Consider the following 25779-nt stretch of genomic DNA (forward strand, 5'->3'; position numbering starts at 1 on the left):
AGTTGTTAAGCATTAAAATGTAAACCATGTGATTATGGGGATGCTGCAACGGTCATAAGTGTGAAAAATGTTCATAAGTCACTTCTTTTAGTGCTGTTATAACTTTGAACCATCACTAAACAAACTGTTGTAAGAAGAGGACTACCTGTACTACTGGCTTGCTTTGTCAGTATTGTGGGAGTGGTCTTAGTGGTTCCTTAATTGGAACTATTTATTGTTGCTTACTATTTATTGTTAGCTTTTTTGTCTTGAGTTGGTAGTTCCTTGATTTGGGTATTTGCTTCTAGATTGTTGATCTAATCTTTTCTCATGCTCAAAGGCACTGTAGCTGTACATTATTTTCCATTTTCTTTAAAAAAAACTGGCTTCCTATTAAAAATATAAAGTGCATATGACAGCTACTATTAAATGTGTGTGTGTGTGTACAAACATGCTATTTAAAATAGAGAAAAGGCTGCTTAAAGAGCACTTCTGAATTTTAAAGAACAAAAAATTGTTTTAACAAAAAGGATGGCAGGCCTTTTATTCCTCCTCCATCCCTTATGAAGTCAGCATGCACACATTCTGCCAATCGTTGCTAAGCTACAATTCCCAATAGTCGCATCTGGCATGCAAGGATGAGAGATGCTAATGTTGTAAAATTTATGGACTCCATCTCAATTTAGTAGTGTGGCACTTAGATGACAGCTTGAGAAAAGCAGCAAATAAATCAACAAAGAATGGAAGGAATATAGCCTTCGGTGTGAGAAGACTAGTGAGTATCCCAGTTTGAAGCCAGATCAAATGTGGAAGCCAGCCTATGAGTGAAAATTGCAAAACTGACTTAGCCCCACAATAACAAGTAAGAGCACTGCTGATGCTGAAAGTAAAATAAAGGATTGTAAAAAATAGCATTTGTTGGATGTATAATAAGTATAATGCGTCTTTCAAATACATATTTCAAAATGTCCTACGCTTAACAATTTTCAGGAGAAAGTAATGGATTATGTAAATACTGTTTGATTGTGTCACAAAATCTAACATTTTCAGAGGATAATATTCTTTTGAACTATTTAACTAGTACATGATCTTCCTTATTTTAACCAATAAAATCAGACATTGTAAATGGATTTCCATGGTTAAAACACTGATATTGCAGAACTGGGAAGATAAATGTATTTCTCCATTTATTCAATGGATTGAAGATCTGATTCCACTGGCCATTTATGAGAGGATTGCCTATAGACGTAGACTTTGTATAGATAAGTATACAAAGTAATAAAGTAATAAAATATAGGATTCATTTATGTAGAATACAGTAAATTTTAAAAAAAGATAGTTGTATAAATGTATTTGAAATTTATATGTTATATATATTAAAGTTGTAACTGTTTAATAGACATATTTTTTTCTTGTCAGGTGCACTTCCAAACTCCTAAGAGATGAGATTGTATCATTGAAGGAACTAACTGCAAAATACCAATTTTAAATTAAACACTTTGTTCCTAAATCCAACAAAGCAAGTCAAATATATGAATAAAAACCCATTATACTCAAATACTACATTAAAGATGTCAGGGCATAACTTTCTTTGTACATAGAATCGATGCTTATCCTCTAAGGCATGTTTTACATGTACGCAAATATTTTAAAAACTTCACTACACTGATTTAAAATATCAATGCATTTTGAGAAGTGCAAAGCATATCTAGCTAACTAAAGGTATTACTTACATATCAGAAGTAATACCTTAAATGTAGATGGAATAGGTGGAGAGAACAAAAAATATTTATATCTTTAAAATAAAATGGAAGAAGAAAATAATTCCATAATCCTTTGTTATTTATTTATTCCTAGCATTTATCTGTCTTCCAGTTAAAAAGTTTGGGGTCTTCTTTTTTCTTCCTTTTATTGCTATCTTGTGATATAACCTGAACCTTGCATTTAATAAATTTTATCACCACCAGCACTGTCCTATTGATTATTGTTTTATATGTGCTTCACAACTCTTACCTTGTTGCCTTCTAAATAGACCTGTTTAGTGATACCGGATGTGTAAAAGGCTTGCAAGAATCTGCATGAGTTCACATCAGACCTGGAATGCATTTTAAAGTTGAATTTTTCTGTAATTTGTTCCTTCTCTCTCACCAACATCAGTTTGTTTAGTTTCAGGAATGAGAAAATTAAACAGGAGTGTGCCAGCAATATTTGACTTGAAAAACAGCATCAGAATATAGGATCAATGGAAATAACATTCAGAATATTTATTTATTCTCATACAAAAGAGAAACTGTAAGATTTAAAGAAAGGGATATCTGAAAAAACTGAAGTGAAAAAAAATACTCCTTAAACTTCTAAGAGGAAAAAGTAGAAGTGAATTTCAAAGTAATCAATCCTGACAACTAGGAACAAAGGATAAAAGCCTTGAGTAATAAGAAGAATGTATGATGACAACTGAATGCAGATATTTGACATTAAGCAAGACAGGTTGATGAAAGATATTTCAATCAAGAATGTCAACAAATAACATGAAAAGAAAATGCTTTTTATGTGGATCAAGGATATCACAGAAATACTGATGATAATTATACAATTTTTAGGCAAGTGAGGTAAAAAAAGAAGACAATGCAACTATACTGAAAGACTTTATAAATGGAATTGGGTGTCCATGTGTCAAGTACACATGGTGGCCATGACAATTTGATTGAAGTCCCAAAATAATCATAAAGATTGCCCATAAAAAGCAGATAGAGCTTCAATCATAGTTCAGTCACAGCCAAAATGGCACTGAATTGTTTAAAACTACAGAATAGCCGATTAAATTGATAAGAGCTCTATTTCAACAAATATGGAACCAAACCTTATGGCATAAAAATTGGAAAAGACTACTATATATTTCTTAATTCAAAAGAGGCTGGAAGCAAATGTACACAATACTGTCCTTTATTCTAATTCCTCAAACAGATAAAATTTTGCTTAAGATTTTATAAATTAGAGCAATACTTGGAGAAAGACATTAAGCAGCGAGATCCTTCTTTGGTGCCACTCTGGAATGCCATCCTTCTCAGAGGTTCATCTGATCCCAACCTTGCAACTCTTTAGCAAAGCTCCAAAACTGATTTTCAAACAGGCCAGAGGAAGAATCATTTCTGATCCTGACAGAGGGGAATGGATCTTTGGTATTTAAGCGATTTTTCTCCTTAGTATGCTATACATGTCTTTATGGTTTTATACTACATTCTTTCAATATGGTTTTAATTCTCTAGGCCACCTAGAGCCTTTGAACCTGGCTGCCTATATACTGTAGATAGTTTCAACTTATGACTGGTCATAAAATTAAGTCCAGTCACACAGAGCCTTGACTTACAGTTGCAATGACGTAAGATTGAAATTCTCGGTTCCATTGTGCTCGTAAGGTGAGGACTATTTGTACATCTAAATAAATATATGCCAACTAGACAGTTAGGTTCCAGAAAGTGCAGAGATACATGAGATGATAAAACAGCAAGAGTAAGAGAATTTAATAATAAAGGTTCACCTTGCCCTTTTTTTCTTAACTCTGAGAGTAGGACAAGAACTAATGAGTAAAAGCTTTAAAAAGAGAGACCCTCATTTAAAATTAAGAGGAATTTCCTGTCTGTGAGAGCTATTAAGGAATGGAACAGCCTGACTCCTGCAGTTGGATGGTCATGTCTGGGACTGCACTGGGCAGAGGATTGGACTAGAAGACCTACAAAGTCACTTCCAACCCTACAAATTTAATATTGTGACTATAGCAAGGTCTTAGCTCATGTAGATTATGCCAGAAAATTAATTTATACAGCCTTCCATTTGTCATGCCACTTACTTCAAAGAAGCAGTTTGTCAACTTCAGTTCGGCGTTTAACACAATCATTCCCCAGCATCTAGTAGACAAACTGGGCCTTTTAGGATTAAACACTCCTTTGTGCAACTGGATTCTTGATTTTCTTACCAACGGGCCCCAATATGTGTGTGTTGGAACAAATAGCTCTAATACCATTTCTTGAGCACAGGTTCTCCTCAGGGCTCCGTCCTATGTCCGCTGCTGTTCACCCTGTTGACCCATGACTGTTGTGCTAGGTTTGCCACCAACCACATTGTGAAGTTCACAGACGATATATCAGTAGTGGGCCTTATTCATGATGACAAGGTAGAAGCTTACCGCAAGGAGGTTGAGGGGTTGGTGAACTAGTGTAAGGAAAACAGCCTAGTTTTAAATACTGGAAAAACCAAAGAGATCGTTGTCAATTTCAGAAAAGGCAGGCACAACCACACTTCTCTGTGCATAAATGATTCACCTGTGGAGATGGTTACCAGCATCAAATTCCTGGGTGTGCAGCTAACAAGTAGGCTGGCTTGGTTGCTCAACAGTGAGAAACTGGTGAAGTGGGCACAGCAGCACCTGCATTTTCTGCATCACATGAGAAAAGCACATCTTCCTTCTCCTATCCTAGCCACTTTCTACAGGAGGACCATCGAGAGCATCCTGTCATTACAGCATCACAGTCTGGTTTGGAAGGATCACTGCTTCAGACAGGAAGGCGGTGCAGAGTGTGGTGAGGATGGCCGAAAAGATCATTGGCAGTTCCCTCCCTCCCATCCAGGACATAGCACAGAAGCGTTGCTTGAGCAGGGTCCGTAAGATTATCTGGGACACTACACATCCTCTTCACGACCTGTTTTCCTTGTTACCTTCTGGGAGGAGGCTTCATGGTATCCATAGCAGAACATCCAGATTCAGCCATAGTTTCATTCCATACAGCATTAACCTTATGAACTCTCAAGCTTCCTCCTTCCGTTATATATTCAAGATGGACAGTATTTAATATTTGTTATGTATATGTAGGGGTGTGGGTCTATACATATGTTGTGTATAGTATGTTTAGGTGTGTGTCATGTATGTTTCATTTTGAGAGTGGGCAACTAAATTTCATTTTTGATGTGTGCCATTGTGCCCACAGTAAAAAAAATGACAATAAAGGCTATCTTATCTTATCTTAAGTCAGTTTTATTTCTTTCAAGACTTCTTGCAGTCCATGTTTCTAAATGCTTCTAAATATTCTTCCAAGGAAATTTGAGAATGAGTAAGAAGATACCGAAAGAACGGAGTTTGAAGAAATGAAGTGGTACACAATAAAGACAAGAAGACAAGGAAGCATAAAATGTCATAAGAATGGCAGTACTGAAAGAGATGAGAACTGGAATAAAAATGGAGATTAAAATACTCAAGTGAAAGTACTGTAAAGAAAACAAATGTGTTATGAAGGTAAACATGGGAAGAGAAAATGTGGATTTAAATAAGAATACAGAGATAATGTGCGAAAGAATGATTACTGAATTCACCATTCATGATGAATAAGTAATGATATTAATATAATTTTCAAGGACAGATAGACATTGGACTAGAGAAGTAGAGAGAGTAATCCTAGAAGAGAAAGCAATAAAAGCCTAGACAAGTTCATGAAGGATATTTCCATGACAATCAAGATCATAATAGTTAAATAATGTCTTATCCCATTATAATGTATAATTGTGAAACTTAGTTGCTGAGAAAGGAATAATCATGAATTATATATATTTTGAATCGCAGATATGGAGATAGTTATTAAAAGAAGCATGGACTGCAAGAAGTCTTGAAAGAAATAAAAATGACTTCTTTGAAGTAAGTGGCATGGAAGGATGTATACATTAATTAACTGAATAAATAAAGATTAGCAAGAAAACCTCATTTATGCTAGGGAGAAGATAGCATAGGGGGGAAAAAGATTATGCTTGACAAGGTAACGGAAACTAGAAGAGGTAAAGTGGATGCTAGAATTATGGAGTAGAAATATCTTTGAAAGGGCAATAAATTATCATTGGGAGCAGTTGGGATGGCGTGTTTACAACTGCCAAAGGTTGGGTCTGATTTGAGAGTGCTTAAAATTCCAAATGGTATCATTTCATTTCATTTTCAGTTGCAATTGGTGATAAAATGGCTTGGATGTTTCTTTTCCTTTTAACAAACCATCATTCCTCATGTACTCATATCCTAGTAACATTGTAGTGATTTACTATCTTTTGTGCATGGAATGAGAACATTTTTGTTTTTCCAGGACCATGATAACTCATGAGGGTCAGGATGATTATTAAATGGGGTTTTGCACTCCTGTCAAGTTGGAGGCAGACTGATGGGCTCATTTGATCTCAGCATATTCCTTGTGTTCCAAAACTGATAGCAAAGAAAATAATCAGATTCTGATTATTTTTTGAATTTAAAGAATAAAAGTAATGATAATGTGGAAATGCTCTTATTCTTCCAGGGCAGAAATGGTGAACTGAAGATAACTCCACTAAGAATGGAGCCAATGATCACAATGGAATGAAGAGCCAGTGAATTAACTGACTGTTTGCGAATTCTCTCCAAACAAGGAGAGAATTGGGACTGCCCACAAAGGCTCCAGACTATTGATCCTCATGAGGAGATCACAAAATTGCACTCTCCAGAGAGTTTAGAACTTAACTTAGCTCAAACTGCAGTTCAGCATCTGGGTTTGCATACTTCCTCTCTAAATCGCTTCTGAATATTGCTTTTTAACTGTTTTTCAACTATTAAGAATTTTCTGATCATCAAATAGTATAACATGCACCAAGTGGCTTTCCTTTAATCCTTACTGAAAGAAGTTTTTTTAAAAAAATAAAGACATAAAAATCTTTCCTCTTGTTTGCAATAAGCAGCAAAAGGATGATTAGAACATTGATTTTGGAAAGCTATAAACAGGTTAAGGCTCCAGATGGATTTGAAATAAGTTTCTGGGATTAGAGTTGGATTGGAAAAATGCTGTTGTTTTGAATACTTAAAAATTGTAAATTGGAATTTTGAAGATTGTACTAGAGGGAACTGGAAGGAATTAAAGATTACAATGAAAGGAGAAGAGCACTTAAATTTGACTTACTAATGAAGAATGAAGCAAAATACTTTAATATTGGCCATATAAAAGGATATTTGCGATCAAGGACATGTTAATTTTTAAAATGTCTGCCTTTGTAGACAGACTGTGTTTGGAAGATGGTAAGGAAGTTGAGCAAACTTTATCAGATAAGACTGAGATTGATCTGAAAATGGATTTTAAAATGATGGGCTATGGTAATAATGTGGAAGGAGACGCTACACTGGATAAAAAATGAAACCAATGTATGTCTTACAAGGTAAAAGAATGACTTGGATAACCTACATAGAATTTACAAAAGAGATTTGTTAAAGTTATTAAGAATTTTGTGAGAAGGAACAAAAAAACAAGTCAACTCCGAGGACATTATTTGAGTGGATTAAGCATCAAGATTGTTAAGAGAAGAAATATAAAAAGATAATTATAAATAAAAGAACAGATTATAAAACTGGTTTGTTTTATCAAGGTTAAAATATGTTATCTCCAGTAATCCTTAATAAACTTTTGCTGATAAGAGATGGTATCACGAAACAAACATGGATATTTGATCCAGGACAAATTAGTGTTAACTGTTGGGTTGATTTGGGATAGATAAGAAGCCATGTTAAGACTTTTATGAGTTGTATACAGTAATAGTCTGTTAACAGAGAGTTTTAAAAATTTTAGTTTTGTTGCTCTACCTGTTAACTATTTATAGCAGATAGCAGATAGATGAGAGGTTAATAATTTGCAAATAGAATTAGAAGTTTAAAATTTGGGGGGGGGCTGTTTTACAAGGGATGGGAAAATAATATTGTTGCAATATATTTATTAGTATTCAATTAAGGGGGATAATATGTGTTTGGTTTTTTAATGCACCATTTTGTTTAATGTCCTGTTTTGTTTATTTATTTATCTTTTATTCAATTTTTTTGGAGTTTTGTATTTTGTTTTTAATAAAATAAAATTACATGCAAAAAATTACTTTTGCTGACAAGACTGAATGATGAGGCTTTAAAAAAATTATAGATAAGAGATGAGATATGGGAAGAAGAGATTATTTGTTGTATTTTAAGCCAAGGTAATACTTTACTAAAATTGTTTAAACTTGCTGTGATGGAAAGTCATTTCTTCATATATATTTTTCTTTTCTGTCCATCCTATTTTTCTTTTTATTCTTTTACTTTATTGGTTTATATTAGTTCTTATCTTTTTGATTGTAATGTTCAATAACATTAATATATTAAAGAGAAATGCTATAATTCTAATTGAGATTATCAATCACATCTTGTAAAGAAAACTGGGGCAGAGATAATGGGGGATATTTTCCAATCACTATATGTATTTTCCTTTTGGCTCCCTAATTTTAAAAAATCTTCAGCTGCATAACTATTGTTCTCTCTTCTGCTGGGAATATAATCTAAAATTTTATTCACCTCACTACACATAATTAGCTGTATATACTGAAATCTTTATAATATAGCTTTCTATAGTTCTGCAGTTGACTATCAAAATTCACTTGAATGTGTTTTTTCTAGCCTAAAGTCCTGCTCAGCATATATAGATCGTCTGGTTTAAGGATAATCTTATTTTTTTTTCACTAGGTGGTGCTATTTTGTTGCAAAAAAATCTCAATTCATAAATCAAAATTAGGTCCGATACCTCTTGTTCTATTACTTTGGGAATGTGATCCACAATACCAAGATAAAGCCACTGGACAGTCTGAAATGGTATAGTCTCCTGCTTGAGCAGGGAGTTGGATTAGAAGACCTCCAAGATTCCTTGCAACTCTTATTGTTCTATCATCTATCTATCTATCTATCTATCTATCTATCTATCTATCTATCTATCTATCGTGCCCGTTCCCATTTAGAGTCCATACTCCTTATAAAGGTAGACAACATGCCAGCTGATTGAAAAGCTTTTTTAAAAAGCCTCTTTGTACAGTGTTCATTTCCCTCACCACTATAATCAAATCCATTTTTGCAATAAAGCTAGATTCTTTTTAACAAGGCAGAATGCTGCATGGTTCATAAAGGGTTCCGAAGGAATGCGCCAAACAGAAACCCTATAGAGCAGACATGTCAAACACAAGGCCCAGGGGCCGGATCCGGCCCACAAAGTGGTTTCATGTGGCCCCCGAAGCCATCCTGGAAACAGTGAGGGAACGGCCCCCACTGCCTTGGCCCTGGCCCAGAGACCCTCCTTCTGCCAGAGACCCTCAGATCTGTCCCACTCCTGCCCAGGCCCCCATAGGCACCCTTGATGTGAACGATGTAGAGCTGGCCACGCCCACCCAGTAGGCCATACGCACTCTGGCCATGCCCACCCAGTAGGCCACGCCCACCCTGACCATACCCACCCGCCCCCCCCCCCGAGGGCAACCGCAATACTGATGTGGCCCTCAATGAAATTGAGTTTGACACCCCTGCTATAGAGGTTCAGCTTTTCCGCTCGTGCACCACTGCTGCGTTAAAATAAATTACTTCCACAGCCATATAATATATATGCAAAAGTCCCAGACATTTTCTGCCTGTTGTCTTTATTTACTATTCGGTCTTTGGGGAGACCAAGCTCTCTGCCTAACATGGTTCACATGGTGTGGTAGGAGGGAGGGTTTGTTGTCACTGTGTGTTGGGAGGAGAGAGCGGGGGGGGGGGAGGGAGGGAGGCTCAGCTAATCTCAATGTACACATGTTGTACTTTGACAATAAAGGTTTATTTATTTTATTTTATTTATCCAGCACTTTTCCGACTTCTGCGGTCTCAGAAGTAGGAATCCAGACTTTTCATAATGGAAAGGGAGTTCCATTAAAGTGTCGCTTCCAGCACAATTCTAGACAAATGAAATACATATACCCGAACAGGGTTGCTCCAGGGAACTATAGCACTGAATGCTGTAATTCTATAGCAGCTTATCTAGAAATAATCACTCTGAAGTCAAACTTGCCTCTGATTAAACAGAAACGCTGCAAATCCGCCTACTTTCCGACTACCGAAAAGACCGCTCTGATTAGATCTCGCGAGACTTCCTTGCTTTTGCATCGAGCGCCCGGAGACAGTCCTTAGATAATTCTCGCGATATCATGAAGACTCGCGAAGCATTGTTGGGGCTTTACTACCCTTGTTGAACCGACTATGGAGACGGAGATAACGGAAGTAAGGACTGAAGCCGGGACATTGTGATGGGGATTTGCGCCAGTCTGTTGAGTTTTAAGTCAGACCCCGTGAAGAAAGTGAGCTTCAGTCAGCTTCTCTAGTCTTACTCGCTAGGATGGAGACGAAACGGAAAGAAATGCGCAAGTCTTTAAGGATCAAAGTAATCTCCATGGGTAACGCCGAGGTTGGCAAGGTAAAAAAAAAAGTAGCAATAGAAGCAGAGGCGCCTTATTGGTCTGAAGCAGGAGAACGACAAGCTGGCTGACCAATTAGGTCTCTCTGCTTTATTAGGCCGTTGTGATACTCGATCGTTTGTGGAATAAAATGATGTGATTTGGTCTGGAGAGGTAGAGGAGTTGGGTTAAGGTGGAGCTTCCAAAATGTTTTGCTATGTGTTATTAATTTTTATTTCATTTATCAAATTTATGTGGCCGCCCGTAACAAAATACTCGGGAGCATCATAAAACCAACAATTAAAACATTTTTTTAAAAAATATTAAGAACAATTAACATTAAGTAGATACATGCTACCCAAAATTTTTAAATCATATGGATTATTTCATTACATTTATCCACATGTAAACTCTGCAAGGTATGTTAGATGAAGGCAGTGGCAACTTTATTTGGTTTGCTTTGTAGCTAAATTTACCATACTGTTATTTTGGCTGCAAATATCCAGACAAGTCACTAGGAAGCAGCAAAGAAACACAAAATTCTTGGCTGCCATTTACTGGCCATGACGATGGGGATTCTTGCAACCCAGAGAGCTGGTGGTGAATATTAAAAAAAGATTCAACCTACTAGAACTCTTGAAGCAGCAAATGGTCTTCAGATAAAATCACTGTTGGTTAATATAAAAATAATTAGTTCCATTATGTGAACTGAAATAAATGCACAAAAATCAAAATTTGCAATGAAGTGGAACAAATGGTAGGTACAACACACACATACTTTTAGATTTTTATTGTAAACGAGTAATTTGAATAGGCAGAAGATAGTTTAAATGTTAACAATAGCGATGTAATTCAGCAGAAAGATGTGAGATGGCACTCTGCACTGCACAGTTTCTTAGTATTCGTGCACATTTATATTAGTGCTTCACAATTTTTTTGTAATTGTGGTTCAATAAATAATCATTCATGAGGACCGCTCTATTAAACAAATACCCAACCTAGTCTTTAGGAGCAGGGCAGCCAGCAAATAAAATAATTATTCTAATTCCACTTGTGTGTCCTTCCAATCCCATTTATTTTAATTTTGTGAGTTCATGTGGGAGTTGTTGTCTTTTATGTTAGGGCTGTGCAGAGATCTGGATTTGAAAAGGAAAGGGTGATTCAGATCTACATGATCCTAGGAAGGCACATTTGATTTAAAAAAGTACCAAGGGATGCAGTCTACACGTGTGACTGGAATCCCTTCAAATCTGGGTCACTTCCTGGCCATGTTCTATTCATCCTGATCGTGGATTGTTTTAGCCTTTCAGAATCTGATGCCTTCCAGAAGTTTTGGATTAGAACTCTCATGGGCACAGCTGGCAGAGCCAATGTTTGGGAATGATGGCATCTTAGCAAAGTCTGGTTTAAGGCATAGTAATTAAATGTTATTTAATTATTAAGAATTTTACGTCACTGTTCAACTGAAGAATATTCTAATGTACAGGTAGTCCTTGACTTACGAGAATTCATTTAATGACCTTTCAAAGTTACAACAGCACTGAAAAAAATGACATGACTGACTGCTTTTAACACAACCTTTGCAGCATCCCCATGGTCATGTGATCAAAATTCAGCCGCTTGACATATTTATGACAGTTTCAGTGCCCCAGGGTCATGTAGTCATCTTTTGTGACTTTCCGACAAGCAAGATCAATGAGGAAGCCAGGTTCACTTAACAGCTGTGTTACTCAACAACTGCAGTGATTCTCTTAACTATGTCAAGAAAGATCATAAAATGGGGCAAAACTCCTTAACAGATGTCTTGCTTAGTAACAGAAATTTTGGACTCGATTGTGGTCGTAAATTGAGCACTACCTGTAGATTACAAAGACCAGTAATATAACCCTCCCCTATACTATCTGGAAGACATAGTAGAGAGAAGAACACACAGGGCAAAAACAAGCCCAAACTCTCATTCAATATTTATATAGTGACAGGTTGGAATAGAAATAGTTGCTTATCTCAGGCTTGCTGGCAGAACAGTCCTGCTTTCCTTCTTTTTTTTCCCATTCCTGTAGAACAAGGGTGTCAAACTGCCGGCCCACAGGCCGGTTTCATCATACCAAAGCCGCATCCACCTCATTGCTAGCAATGCAAAAAGAATCTTGATATGTCGCGACACATCACGTGACGTGACGAGTTTGACACCTGTGCTGCAGAATGATGGAATGGTTCCTGCCAGATAAGAGTTGAACAAGAGAAGATCTTCTCTGTTTTTCTTCAGCTACTTTGCCATAGTCTTATTCTTAGATGTAAGCAGAGTAAAAGTGATGAATGGCTCAGGGTAGTAGTAGTAGTAGCAATAATGATGATGATGGTAATCATCATCATCTTATATTTTAAGGAGGTACCTGGCTGACACCCAGGATGCTGATAGCAACCCGTATCAACCACCAGCGCCAGCCAATTTGAATGTTCAGTTGACTGAGGTTCATGTATAATAATAATAATGCTGATGATGATGAAGTTGGAAGGGACCTTGGAGGTCATCTAGTCCGACCCCCTGCTCAGGCAGGAAACCCTATACCATTTCAGACAAATGGCTGTCCAGTCTCTTCTTAAAAATTTCTAGTGTTGGAGCATTCACAGCTTCTGGAGGCAGGTTGTTCCACTGATTAATTGTTCTAACTGTCAGGAAATTTATCCTTAGTTCTAGGTTGCTTCTCTCTTTGGTTAGTTTCCATCTTTTGCTTCTTGTCCTGACGTCAAGTGCTTTGGAGAATCAGCACACAACGAAGCAGGCTGGCCGGATTTGGGCAGCTGACTGATTGGCTGTATTTCTATTTTGAACATATAGTTAGTCCTTCAATTATGACCACAATTAAGCCCAAAATTTTTGTTGATAAGTGAAACATTTGTTAGGTGAATTTTGCCCTATTTTATGACTTTTCATGCCACAGTTAATAATAATAATAATTATTATTATTATTATTATTATTATTATTATTATTATTATTATTATTATTATTTTATTTGTATACCGCCCTTCTCCCGAAGGACTCAGGGCGGTGAACAGGGCAAACATACAAAAATACAAGAATACAAAAATTAAAAGAGATTAAACAGGGTGCCCAAAAGCTTACAGCAGTAAGTTAAAATACATTAAAACAATAATAAAACCCAAACCCATCACCCAACAGACCAGGCCGGCTTGTTCGAACAAGTAGGTCTTCAGATCGTGTCGGAAGGAGCGAAGGTCAGGCACCATCCGGAGCTCAACCGGCAAACGGTTCCACAAATCCGGTGCGCCCACAGAGAAGGACCTCCCCCTGGGGGCCACCAGATGACATTCTCTGACCGGGGGCACCCTGAGGAGGCCCTCTCTGTGGGAGCGCACAGGGCGGAGGGAAGTTGATGCCGGCAGCAGGTGATCCCTACGGTACTCCGTACCCATGCCATGTAGGGCTTTAAAGACCATTACCAGCACCTTGAATCTCACCCGGAAGACAACTGGAAGCCAATGCAGCTCACGGAGCAGAGGTGTAACATGGGAGTATCGGGAGACTCCCAACACAACTCTCGCGGCTGCATTCTGCACCAGTTGGAGCTTCCGAGTGGTCCTCAAGGGCAGCCCCATGTAGAGAGTGTTGCAGTAGTCTAAACGAGAGGTCACGAGCGCATGAGTGACCGTACGCAAGGCATCCAGGTCTAGATAGGGCCGCAACTGGCACACCAGGCGAACCTGGGCGAAGGCCCCCCTAGTCACAGTTACTATATGGTCTTCTAAAGAAAGCTGTGAATCTAGGAGGACTCCCAAGTTGCGAGCCCTATCTACGGGGGGTAATAACTCACCCCCCATAGAAAGAGATGGAATATTCTGAATATCCCGAGATGCCGGTACGCACAGCCACTCAGTCTTGTCAGGGTTGAGTCAAAGCCTGTTCCTCCCCATCCAGACCCGAACCGCCTCCAGGCAATGGGACATCACGTCGAGGGCATCACTGGGGTGGTTTGGGGTCGAAATAAAAAGCTGGGTATCATCAGCATACTGATGATACCCAACTCCAAAACCACGAATGATCTCACCCAGCAGTTTCATGTAGATGTTGAACAGGAGAGGCGAGAGGACCGACCCCTGAGGAACTCCACAAGCGAGAGGCCTCGAGGTCGACCTCTGCCCCCCTGCCAACACCGACTGCGAACATCCCAGGAGATAGGAGGAGAACCACTGAAGAACTGTGCCTCCCACTCCAAGTCCCCTGAGACGCCGCAGCAGGATACCATGGTCGATGGTATCGAAAGCCGCTGAGAGGTCTAATAGGACTAGGACAGAGGAATATCCCCTGTCCCGAGCCCTCCAGAGATCATTCACCAGAGCGACCAATGCCGTCTCTGTGCTGTACCCGGGCCTGAAACCCGATTGGTACGGGTCTAGATAATCCGCTTCATCCAGAACCAGAGGGAGCTGATGCGCCACCACGCTCTCAACAACCTTCGCAAGAAAGCGAAGGTTGGAGACCGGACAAAAGTTATTTAACACAGCTGGGTCCAAGGCAGGCTTCTTGAGGAGAAGTCTCACCACCGCCTCCTTCAAGACGGCGGGGAAACTACCCTCACTCAGAGATGCAGATATGACTGCCTGGAACCAGCCTCGTGTCCCCTCCCGAGCCGCATAAACCAGCCAGGAAGGGCACGGATCCAATAAACGTGGTGGAGCTCAGCCTCCCCATAATCCTGTCCACTTCCTCCGGAGTCACAGGATCAAACTCCTCCCAGATAACATTGACAAGACCACCCGTGTCCTGATCGTCAGACTCTGCCCAGTCGGAGTCCAAACCGGTCCGAATCCGAGCGATTTTGTCCGACAGATGTTGACTGAACTCCTCGGCACGACCCTGCAAGGGTTCCTCTCTCACCTCCTGATTAAGGAGGGAGCGGGTCACCCTAAACAGGGCGGCCGGGCGATTATCTGCGGATGCGATAAGGGTAGCGAAGTGATTAGACCTTGCCACCCTTATCGCCGTGAGCCTAATACAGGTTCTTAGTCGCAATCGGTCAGATTCAGATCGGCTGGATCTCCAACAGCTCTCTAGGCCCCGTCTCCGACGTTCATCTCCCGGAGCTCCGCAAAAAACCATGGAGCCCGCTGAGATCTGCACCGGGTCAGGGGCCGCAAGGGTACAACTCGGTCAAGTGCCTCCGTGGCTGCCCTTTCCCAGGCTTCCACTAAGGCATCCGCCGAGCTGTGAGCAAAGGAGGCAGGTGGGGACCCCAGCGCTGCCTGGAACCTCTCAGTGTCCATTAAGCGCCTGGGGCGGAACCATCTAGTTGGTTCAACACGCCCATGGTGGGGAGTGGCAAAACAGAAGACCAGCCGCAGGAGATGATGATCGGTCCATGACAGGGGCATAACAATCGGGGAGCCCCCACCAAGATCATCTAACCACCGTCCAGATAGAAAAACCAAATCAAGGGTGTGGCCTCCCACATGAGTCAGTCCATGAATTACTTGCGTCAGGTCCATGGCCGTCATGGAAGCCATGAACTCCCGAGCTAACTCAGATGATCCTCCCAGGGATGGTAGATTGAAGTCCCCCAAAACCATAAGCTTGGGGAACTCAATCACCAGCCCCGAGAGGATATCAAGAAGCTCAGGCAGGGCTGCTGCTGTGTGACTAGGCGAAAGGTACACCAGCAGCAAGCCCAACTGCGCCCTAGGACCACATCTCAGGAGGAGAGACTCACACCCGACTATCTGGAGAACGGTGGCCTCCTGCGGACACAAGGTCTCCCTCATAACTACCACCACTCCCCCTACCCTGAGCCCAAGGCCGGTGTAGCACCCGGAAACCTGGTGGACAAAGATCAATCAGAGGGATACCACCCTCTGGGCCCAACCAAGTCTCCGTGATGCAAGCCAGGTCCGCATGCTCACCCTCAACCAGATCCCGGATGAGAGAAGCCTTGTTGACAACGGACCTGGCATTCAAGTACACCAGCCGTAGCTCAGGTGGCTGCACATCCTCGCTCCCGGGACTTCGGGGCGAAAGCAGAGGGTCGGAGCGCCTCACCGCTTGTAAATAGCGGAGATGCCCTCCCGGATGTCGATACGGCCCTCTGTTCGTACACCTGCTGCCATTCCCTAACGTTTTGGGAATAGGTAATCCCACAACCCGCTCCAGAGCTCCGGAGACAGCCAACTCCGGCTCCCCCCCACGCAATTGATCCCGGACCTGGCCTGAACAACAGTTGGTGGATTACCCCCCATTTCCAACCAACCACGACCCACCCCCTCCCTAACCCCACAAAAAATTTGACTAAAAAAGTAACCAGGGGCCTCTTATTAAATTTATACTGGAGGCCCCTGTCCCTGCCCAGCCATCTCTCAGGGTCACAACAATCGGGCCCTTCATCAAGAGGCAGAGTGGAAAATAAGGCGGGTCGCACCCAGGATGGGGGGGGCACCCCTGAGGGCGAACAAAGCCGTGCTAGAGTAACTAAGGCGAATAGTGATTGTTAAATAAATCCGGCAGAAAGGCAGACCCAGATCGAAATCGAAACGGGAGGATCTTAAAATAGAAGGAGAGTGTCCAGACTGCAAACCCAGCTCCACTGCCACTAGAGCTGGGTAACCCCGGAACAGATCAATTGTTAGTGAACCACTGCAGTCATTAAGATAGTAACATGGCTGTTAAATAAATTAGCTTCCCCATTGACTTTCCTTGTAAGAAGGTCACTAAAGGTGATCACATGACCCCAGGACACTAAAACTGTCATAAATATGAGTCAGCTGCCAAGTGTCTGAATTTTGATTACGTGACTATGGGGATGCTGCAAGGTCGTAAGTTTGAAAAATGGTCATAAGACACTTTTTCCAGTGCTGTTGTAACTTTGAACAGTCACTAGATGAACTTTTTTTAATCCCATTTATATCCTGCCCTTCTCCGAAGACTCAGGGCGGCTTACAATCTAAAGCACAAATCAATGTGCTTCGCAATAGCCTTCATTCTATGTATATGCCTGCTTATTAGGGCTTTCACCCCCCCCCCCAAGCGGCATTATTACAAAGTCAGCTTATTGCCCCCAACAATCTGGGTCCTCATTTTACCTACCTCGGAAGGATGGAAGGCTGAGTCAACCTTGAGCCTGGTGGGATGGGAACCTGCACTAATTGCAGGCAGCTGGTGTTATTACTTGAGGCATTAGCCCACTGCTCCACCAAGGAACTGTTGTAAGTCAAGGACTAGCTGTACTATTGCTATTGATAGAACATTCCAAATTTCATATGAAAATGACAAATCTTATCTACTCCCTATGTCAGAGGTCCCCAAACCCTTGGGCACCAGGGACCAGTTACATGGAGAGAGGGTTTTTTGCGGACCGGAGGGGGCGTGGTTTTCTGTGCTGCCTGCATCCTGCAGATGGGGCTTTGCTTGTTTGTGCGGACCGGTTGCTGGCATGCCACGGCCCAGTACTGGTCCATGGACCGGGGGTTGGGGACCCCTGCCCTAGGTGTTTTTAAATGCAATTCTAATCTTTCTTTTCTATATGGATATCAGTATGCATTATATCCTGTGAAAAGATCTATGATATCTCTTTTTAAAAGAATTGAAGTTCCATTCTATTCTTGCTATACAGTAAGTTTATGGTGCTGCCTATATGAATGATAAAACTGAAATATACATTTTGAGTGGGAAATAAAAAATTATATTTACTTAGCAGCATGTCACTTGTATGCTGACACCCACTTTGAGCTGATAAACCCACATCAAATCAAATTCCATGCTCATTTGATCAGTTTTATTTACACATATTTATTATAGATTCAGGTGGGCTCTGTTTTTAAATGTGGCCAAATTTTATCATGTAATGTGTATTTACTTATAGTTAATATTAGTTTTATGTATGTCATCTTTTCTATTGACTGGTAGTTGACTGTAATAGAAAATTATTAATACTTAATTACTTAAGTTCAACTTTAAACTTACTTTATATTACTTTTTTATTTTAAGTTTATTCCAGCTATATTTGAGTTGTACTACTATTGTATTTACTTAACTGCTAGATTTACACAAAACCAATTTTTTAAATATTTTGATTAGAATTAGTTATGAAAAGGAGAGCGCAGACTGGGCTGAATAAATAGCCTATCCCTTTGATAACAAGCTTTTTTGTTTACTTTTTAGAGCTGTGTCATCAAGCGATATTGTGAGAAGAGATTTGTGCCCAAATATCTTGCAACAATTGGCATTGATTATGGTGTCACCAAGTGAGTACCCTTCTTTTATAACAGGCAGCAGCTACTGACAACAGCTCTTGAAAATATGTGAGCCAAGCTAAAATCTGTACATGCAAGAGATGGGAAAATGCTCTTGATGGTTCATCCATCACAATCGTTTGTGATTTTTCTGCTCTGATGCTGCTGGAAATAGCAGTTTTGCAGTTGGTGATGATTCAGTACACATCCCATTGCATATAATATGAGGCCAGTGAATGTTTTCCTGCAAGTGTCTTCATGTATGACATGGGGAAAGTATTAAAAGTCTGATCAATTCTTTACTGTGATGCTGGTGTGTGCTGATTGTTCTTATATCTCCTTTAGTCGATTATTTAATAATTACAGCTTGTCTTAAATTAATCCTGGATCTTTTCATCTGTTTTTTAATGACTATACCTATACTCGATTCTGTTAGTGGCAAAACTTTCATGTTGTGATGCTTATTAATGCTAGCTAAGTAACAGCAGGAACATTCTTTAGAGTGCCCATACTTGCATCTTAGGACTCTTTTCCTTTTAGAGTGCAAATTAGAGACCGAGAAATCAAAGTGAATATCTTTGACATGGCTGGACACTCCTTCTTTTATGAGGTAAGAAAGGTGATGGCTCTTTAGCAATGAGGACGGAACAAGTTATGCAAAAAGATGCTAAAATAGTGTGTGCCAGAAGTTCAGACAGTACACTAAATTATCATGTTGTCCCCTTTTGGCTGAGCCTAATGTGTGAACCTAGCCACTGTGGGATATAAATCATGATTTATAATTTAGATTTGGTGGTTGCATTATGCAAACTTGGCATGGTGACTGATTTTACCCAGTCCATGGCTTGAAGTAAATTTATTTATGGATGCTCTTTTGGGGGGAGGGGGGTGTTTCCCCCTCTTAAAATAGTAATTGCACTGAGTCTCTCTGCTAGCAGAAAATAAGCCAAGGATGAGTAGTTTGTAGCTGTGTTGTTTGGAAGGAGAATGAATGGCTAAACTGTAGTCGGAGTGGTCATAGCATGCAAGTACACTTTATTTGTTAAAATAATCACTGAGAAACAGCCCCATAATCTGTACATTACACCAAAATTGTATCCAAGATTTTTTGCCTGAACTTCTCACCTCTGTGTCAAGTGTACTGATGTAATAATTTTTTGTCAACTAATGCATGCTAAATGGAAAACATTTGTACTCTTGCACTTTATCCAAATAGGCATATTTATATACTGCATACTTTGACTTGTTCAGATGTAATGCACATAATTATTATATTATTTCTGCACATAAATGGTCAGAAATTTATTTGCTTAATTTAAGCTGATGCGCTGCTTATTTATAGTTTAAGTCACTTTTCTAGAACTGTCTGCTGGTCTATTAAATTCATCTGCATTATTTTTGCCTTATATTAGGTTCGCAATGAATTTTACAAAGACACCCAGGGTGTAATCCTAGTGTATGATGTTGGGCAAAAAGAATCATTTGATGCCCTTGACTTATGGCTTGCTGAGATGAAACAAGAACTTGGACCACATGGAAACATGGAAAACATTATTTTTGTGGTTTGTGCCAATAAGGTAAAGACTGGTATAAGATATTGAAAGCTCATGTTCATTAAGTGCTTAAAGGGATTAGGAGCTTATAAATAATTAGGACAATACTACAATGTTCTCTCATTTTTGTTTCAGATTGATTGTGGCAAGTTGCGCTGTGTGGATGAAAGTGAAGGACGATTGTGGGCAGAAAGCAGAGGGTTTCTTTATTTCGAAACTTCTGCACAGACTAGTGAGGGAATTAATGAGATGTTCCAGGTAAAATCTACAGTGCAAAACAAGGCAGTCCTCCTGCATCATTTTTCCTTGAAGCGTGATGATTTGTGCTTTGTAATCTAGACATCCTTGATTGAATTCTTCTTATGAGAATCTGCTTCTTAGAATAGAATAGAACTGGAAGGGACCTTGGAGGTCCTCTAGTCCAGCCCCCCCGCTCAAGCAGCACGACCTATACCATCTCAGACAAGTGACTGTCTGGCCTCTTCTTAAAAATCTCCAGTGATGGAGCGCCTATGATTTCTTAACGCAAGCTGTTCCACTGGTTAATTGTCCTCACTGTCAGGAAGTTTCTCCTTAATTCTGTAAGATGTTTTTGTAGCAACTATTTTGTTTCTTTTTGTAAATCTTTATCCTCATACAAAATGAAGTGCTGTTGATTTTTTTCTTTAACCATTGTTACCATGATGTCAAGCATTGACACATGACTTGGTGCAGGTATCTGAAACATTATTTGGGGGCATAAATACAAGCATGCCAGTAATATTTCCATTCATGAATGCAGGTGTTTTTCTGTCATTTTTCACTTTTCGTTGTTAAGACATTATTGGTAAAATATTTTATATTTTCTTGTTCTATTCTGAAGCTAACAGTATCTTTTCTTGACTTGGAGAGAAAATGTCTAAGGCAGACATGTCAAACACAAGGCCCGGGGGCCGGATCCGGCCCGCAAAGTGGTTTCATGTGGCCCGTGAAGCCATCCTGGAAACAGTGAGGGAACGGCCCCCACTGCCTTGGCCCTGGCCTAGAGACCCTCCTCCTGCCAGAGACCCTCAGATCTGTCCCACTCCTGCCCAGGCCCCCATAGGCCCCCTTGATGCGAACGATGTAGAGCTGGCCACGCCCAGCCAGTAGGCCATACGCACTCTAGCCACGCCCACCCAGTAGGCCACGCCCAGCCTGGCCATACCCACCCGGCCCCCTGAAGGCAACCGCAATGCTGATGTGGCCCTCAATGAAATTGAGTTTGACACCCCTGGTCTAAGGTCTCTCATCTTTTACTGGCAAATTCTCATTTATTCTCTCTGCATATGCAACGTTCTCTCTAGTTTTCCAAGGAATTTTAAATTAATTACCTCCCTTTAGTCTTTGAAATGGCACAGAGCTCTTTATATTAAAAAAAAAAGAACAAGCAGTGCAAGAGATTGTTTCAATGTACAAGAATTAATCCAATGAATGATCTGAAGGCCCATGGCACAGTATTCCAACTAAAAATAAACCAAGAAAGCACTTGGTAAAACCAGCATGATGTAGCTTAAGCTTCTGCACTATTTGAAGATTTTCTGCTTGTAAAATTAAAAATCTTACAGTCCCTGTAGGCCATTTCCTTTCTCACAATTTCTGAGTTTAAAACAGTAGAATGAGCTGCTAAAGGAAGGCAAAGAAAATTATTTGGACTTTGATCTGCTTAATGAAATAAAGATTACTGAGCAATGGGTGCATACAAGAACTTTGTAACTTTGCCTTCTCCATGCTTGCAGACTTTCTACTCTGCTATTGTTGATTTATGTGATAATGGTGGAAAGCGCCCCATAACCAGCACAAGCAACAGTTTCACTAAGGAGCAAGTAGACGCCATTCGGAAGATTCGCAACAGCAAGGATAGCTGGGATATGTTGGGTGTCAAACCAGGAGCTACAAGGTAAGGAAGGATCTAACCATTACAGAATAAATAATCTATGATGGTGTAGAAATGAGCAAGATAGAGTTGGACTAGAAGGAATGGGATGGATATGGTGAAGCTCTGAATTTTGAAAATATAAGAAGGCATCTACTAATTTATGGCAAACATTTTATGTATAGATAGGTGATATTTAGCCAATATATATCTTCACAACAACCAGCTACTTACCTTAGGCCTCATTTTCCCCCCCTCTGGCTCCTAATGGATGTAAGCTCTCCAGTGTCCATTGACCACGTCAGTTAGGCATTGCTCATTATCCAGCCCTTTCTTCTGAACTGAGAATGGAGGGAGTACCGTCTATGACAAGAAATGCTTTCTGAAACTATCGTTATTCTGTGTCTGGAGTTAAAAGTCTAGAGCAATGCAGGAGGTGAAGCTATAATGGACCTCCAAGTTCTGAATATAACTGTAAATTCAGTTTTATTTTTCTGTTTGATTAGATTTCTAATCAAAATGAATAATGGTAGTTCTTCATTGGTATAATTCAAATAGTTTTAGGTAATTGAAGGACTTTCATTTTAAGATTTATCGTTCTATAAATAGACTCATTTCTATTGCACTCTTCCATTATCTCTGTCTCTCTTGCTCTGCAGGGATGAAGTAAACAAGGCCTATCGAAAGTTGGCAGTGCTCCTCCACCCAGATAAGTGTATGGCTCCAGGCAGTGAGGACGCCTTCAAAGCTGTGGTCAATGCACGAACTGCCTTGCTCAAAAACATCAAGTAAAACACAAGAAGATGTAGCTTGCGCCAATAGCAAGTGATATAGCTATTCTGAGAGAGGCATCAAGAATTGCTCCCTGCTAAAGACAAAGGAAGCAAGACACAGAAGTTCCCTAAAGGCAAATTTCCTTCACCATTTACTCAAAGCTGTTTTCTGTTCACTATGAATAGATCAATATAGGAGACCTCTCTGAGGCGGCCATCCAAACCCATCAGAATACCTCAGGAACAGTAACAACAGTAATACCCAGTCCTTTCTTCTCCCCTGCAAAAAAGTTGCCCATAGACTGAGATGACTCTAAAATATGTTACTTCTGTTTAAATCACTTATTTTAATATTGCTTATTATTTTCCTCAAAACCAATGCTGATATTCAGCCTCTAATGAAGCACTTAGTTGTTCCTCTTTGTCCTACACTGGAAATTATTTTATCCATATTTTTTGAACCACTTCATTACTAAGTGGTTAAAGAACTAAGTGGTTAAAGAATTCCTGTTTTTTTCAAATAAAAATCGGAAAAATATAGCATAGTAGCCAGGATCAAAGCACTAGTAGTCACTGTGATCTGTTGATGGGACAGACAGTACCTCCTACAAAATGAGTTAGGTGGTAAGTTGTTTTGATCATTATTTCAGTCATATTGTTCTAGGCATGTTTGTGTATACCTCCCTGGAGCTAGCAAAGAATATAATCTTCACCAGATGTGAGATTCAGTCACACAGAAGCTTAATTTGTCTTAATTTGTTCTCCCTTCCTCCCTAATTGTAAATTAAATGAGGGAAGAAGGGAAGTGAAAAAGAAAAAAACTCACTGTATGTACTCAAGTATAATTAACAGAACCCCTGAATTGAAAGACACTAGGTGAAACAAACTCAGTGGTGGCCTGTTGATTTCATGACTGGTACTAACATGTTTGTTTGATTGATTGATTGATTTATATGCCACTGTGATTTTCTGAACAGCTTACATACTTGTCCTAGAAGTAAATTTAAAAACATACAAACAAATAATTCCTTAGCAAGGAATGATACAAGAACACCATATAAATAACACCATTACCCCAATTATAAAAAAGAACAGCATTCATAGCATATTCATATTTTTTTCTAAAATTAAATGGGCATTAAGTTAGGGTTAGGGTGGGGGTGTGATGCTATTCCAAAGAAAGAAACGAAGAAAAGTCGGCTGTATTGATAAGTGCTTCTTGGATTTTTTTGTTGAGAGAATATTCAGGCAAAAGGATAACTATTAAGGAATACTTTTAACTCTTTTCTGGAATTGGCGCTGGCCTGCAGGTCATAGAAGCAGTTTTTCAGCTACCTAGAATACAACCTCTGTAATTGGAGTTTCTGCAAAAACTGATCTAACTTAGGATACAAATTATTGAAATTATTTACCATTCTAAGGATCACAGCATATTATCTGACAAAAGAGAAAGAATGCCTTATGAACAAATGGGTGAGTTGCCAAAGAAATCCCACTTCATGAGTTTAGGACGAGTATATAGTAGTCCCAAATCCTGAAGATCTTAGGCTTCATTAAACTAAAATTTAAGAAGTTCTGGAGAACAAAACTCTTTTATATGTAATCAGTCATTTAGCTGATTTTTCTAATGGTCAAATGTAACATAGTAGTTGTAATGTGCAGTCATACATTACCCTCCATCTAGCACCTTTTGCTGTTTAGAACATCTCAAAATAGTACAAGAAGTTAAGATGGCGGTGTGCCTTGATCTCTCTCTCTGATTCTGTTTCTCCAGTCCCTGTGAAGGCCCATAGGGATTGGCAACTGTATTACATTGTATATTGGAAGGTATGGGAGTAACACTCCTTTGGGTGTGTGTTAGAGGGCAGCAGTTATACCTGCAAGTACATATTAATTGAGAAAATAAACATCAGGTCACCAAGGGGTTTCAGTTTTCAGAAGGTTTTGAGATTTTTCCTCCACATGCCTTCTGTGAGTTCTTTGAGCCAAGGAAAGAGACAGTGTTCTCGGGATGGACATGGACAAGTCCTGCAAGGCTGCCTTTTAATAAAAGTCTCACTTCTGTGAAAACTATCTAGCTTTTGATCAAAATACAGAAGGACTAAGATACTTCACAGCCAAAATACAAGTTTATCCTGCTCTGTATGAATATAAAATACACGTTGCTGTGTGTGTGTCTGTGATAGGTTTCTGTGAATTTCTTCAATAATGTTCCTTTATTTTCTGTCTTCTAGAAGTGATATTTATTCTTCTGGTTGTTTGTGAATGCTTTGTAATGTCAAATTCCTTTAAGCTACTTGGATATGCAGTATATTCATAAATTGCACTTTTTTGAGATCTGGTTTGTCTATAATGTTTTACATCATTAATGTCCAAATAAGTCCTAAGAAGGAATTTTTGGTAACCTTTTCAATTCTTGAAATTCCATGTCCAGTTCTCCACCCTACTCTGCTTCTAGCTTATCGGATATAACAGTTTAGATATATAAGAAGCTGCAGGCTTTTCTGGTAACCTAGGACTCCTCTTTCTCCTGTTTGTAAATACAGGGTTACTTCAAAGAATAGGTATCCTTGGGAAAGAGCTTTAATAAACTGCTCACTTCTCTTTACAAGACAATTTAATCTCCCTTCCCCATGCATTTGTGCTCTTATGCCAAATGGAAAGGGAGTACTCCAGAAGGGTTAAAATACTACATTGTCATACAGTTAGGAATTTGTAAAATTGCTGCTAACAAAATTACATTGCATTCACTTTATTTTAAAATAGATACCCTCCTTTGCATTAATTTTCAAATTACATAATTCCTAATTTGAAGTTTGTGTGTGAATAGCTCAAAGCCTTCGAAGAAAACTCTCAAGAAAAAAAAATGTGGGAAGCTGTTGGGACAGAGTTGTTTGTAATGTCTATTAATGTATCAAAATGCCATCTTAACTGAAGGAGAGGGCAATACTTGTAGATCAGAACGTCAAATATTGGAAAGATAACAGTTTGCTCAGATCCTGTCCTGAATATTTGTCAGGACAGCAGTTTGTTGTAATTTGTAATGGTGGGGGGACAATCAGCAAAGCACATGAAAGGCAA

The 25779-nt window shown here is 39.6% G+C and overlaps 1 protein-coding gene across 1 annotated transcript; it reads left to right on the top strand.

Annotated features, from left to right (window-relative positions):
• The first annotated feature begins 10045 nt into the window (after nt 1-10045).
• DNAJC27 (DnaJ heat shock protein family (Hsp40) member C27) lies at nt 10046-25033 on the top strand. Its single transcript, XM_083359497.1, has 7 exons — nt 10046-10259; nt 18408-18490; nt 19019-19088; nt 19891-20055; nt 20167-20289; nt 21789-21949; nt 22585-25033. The coding sequence occupies exons 1-7, from the start codon at nt 10182-10184 to the stop codon at nt 22715-22717; spliced, it is 813 nt and encodes a 270-aa protein (XP_083215623.1). The 5' UTR covers nt 10046-10181; the 3' UTR covers nt 22718-25033.
• Nucleotides 25034-25779: the final 746 nt, after the last annotated feature.

Source organism: Vipera ursinii, assembly GCF_947247035.1.
Source record: "Vipera ursinii genome assembly, chromosome: 1".
NCBI lineage: Eukaryota > Metazoa > Chordata > Lepidosauria > Squamata > Viperidae > Vipera > Vipera ursinii.

Coding starts and splice junctions, on each gene's coding strand:
- DNAJC27 (XM_083359497.1), top strand. CDS start 10,182: ATGGAGACGAAACGGAAAGAAATGCGCAAGTCTTTAAGGATCAAAGTA. Junction 18,491..19,018: donor ATTGATTATGGTGTCACCAA/GTGAGTACCCTT, acceptor TTTTCCTTTTAG/AGTGCAAATTAGAGACCGAG. Junction 21,950..22,584: donor GTCAAACCAGGAGCTACAAG/GTAAGGAAGGAT, acceptor CTTGCTCTGCAG/GGATGAAGTAAACAAGGCCT.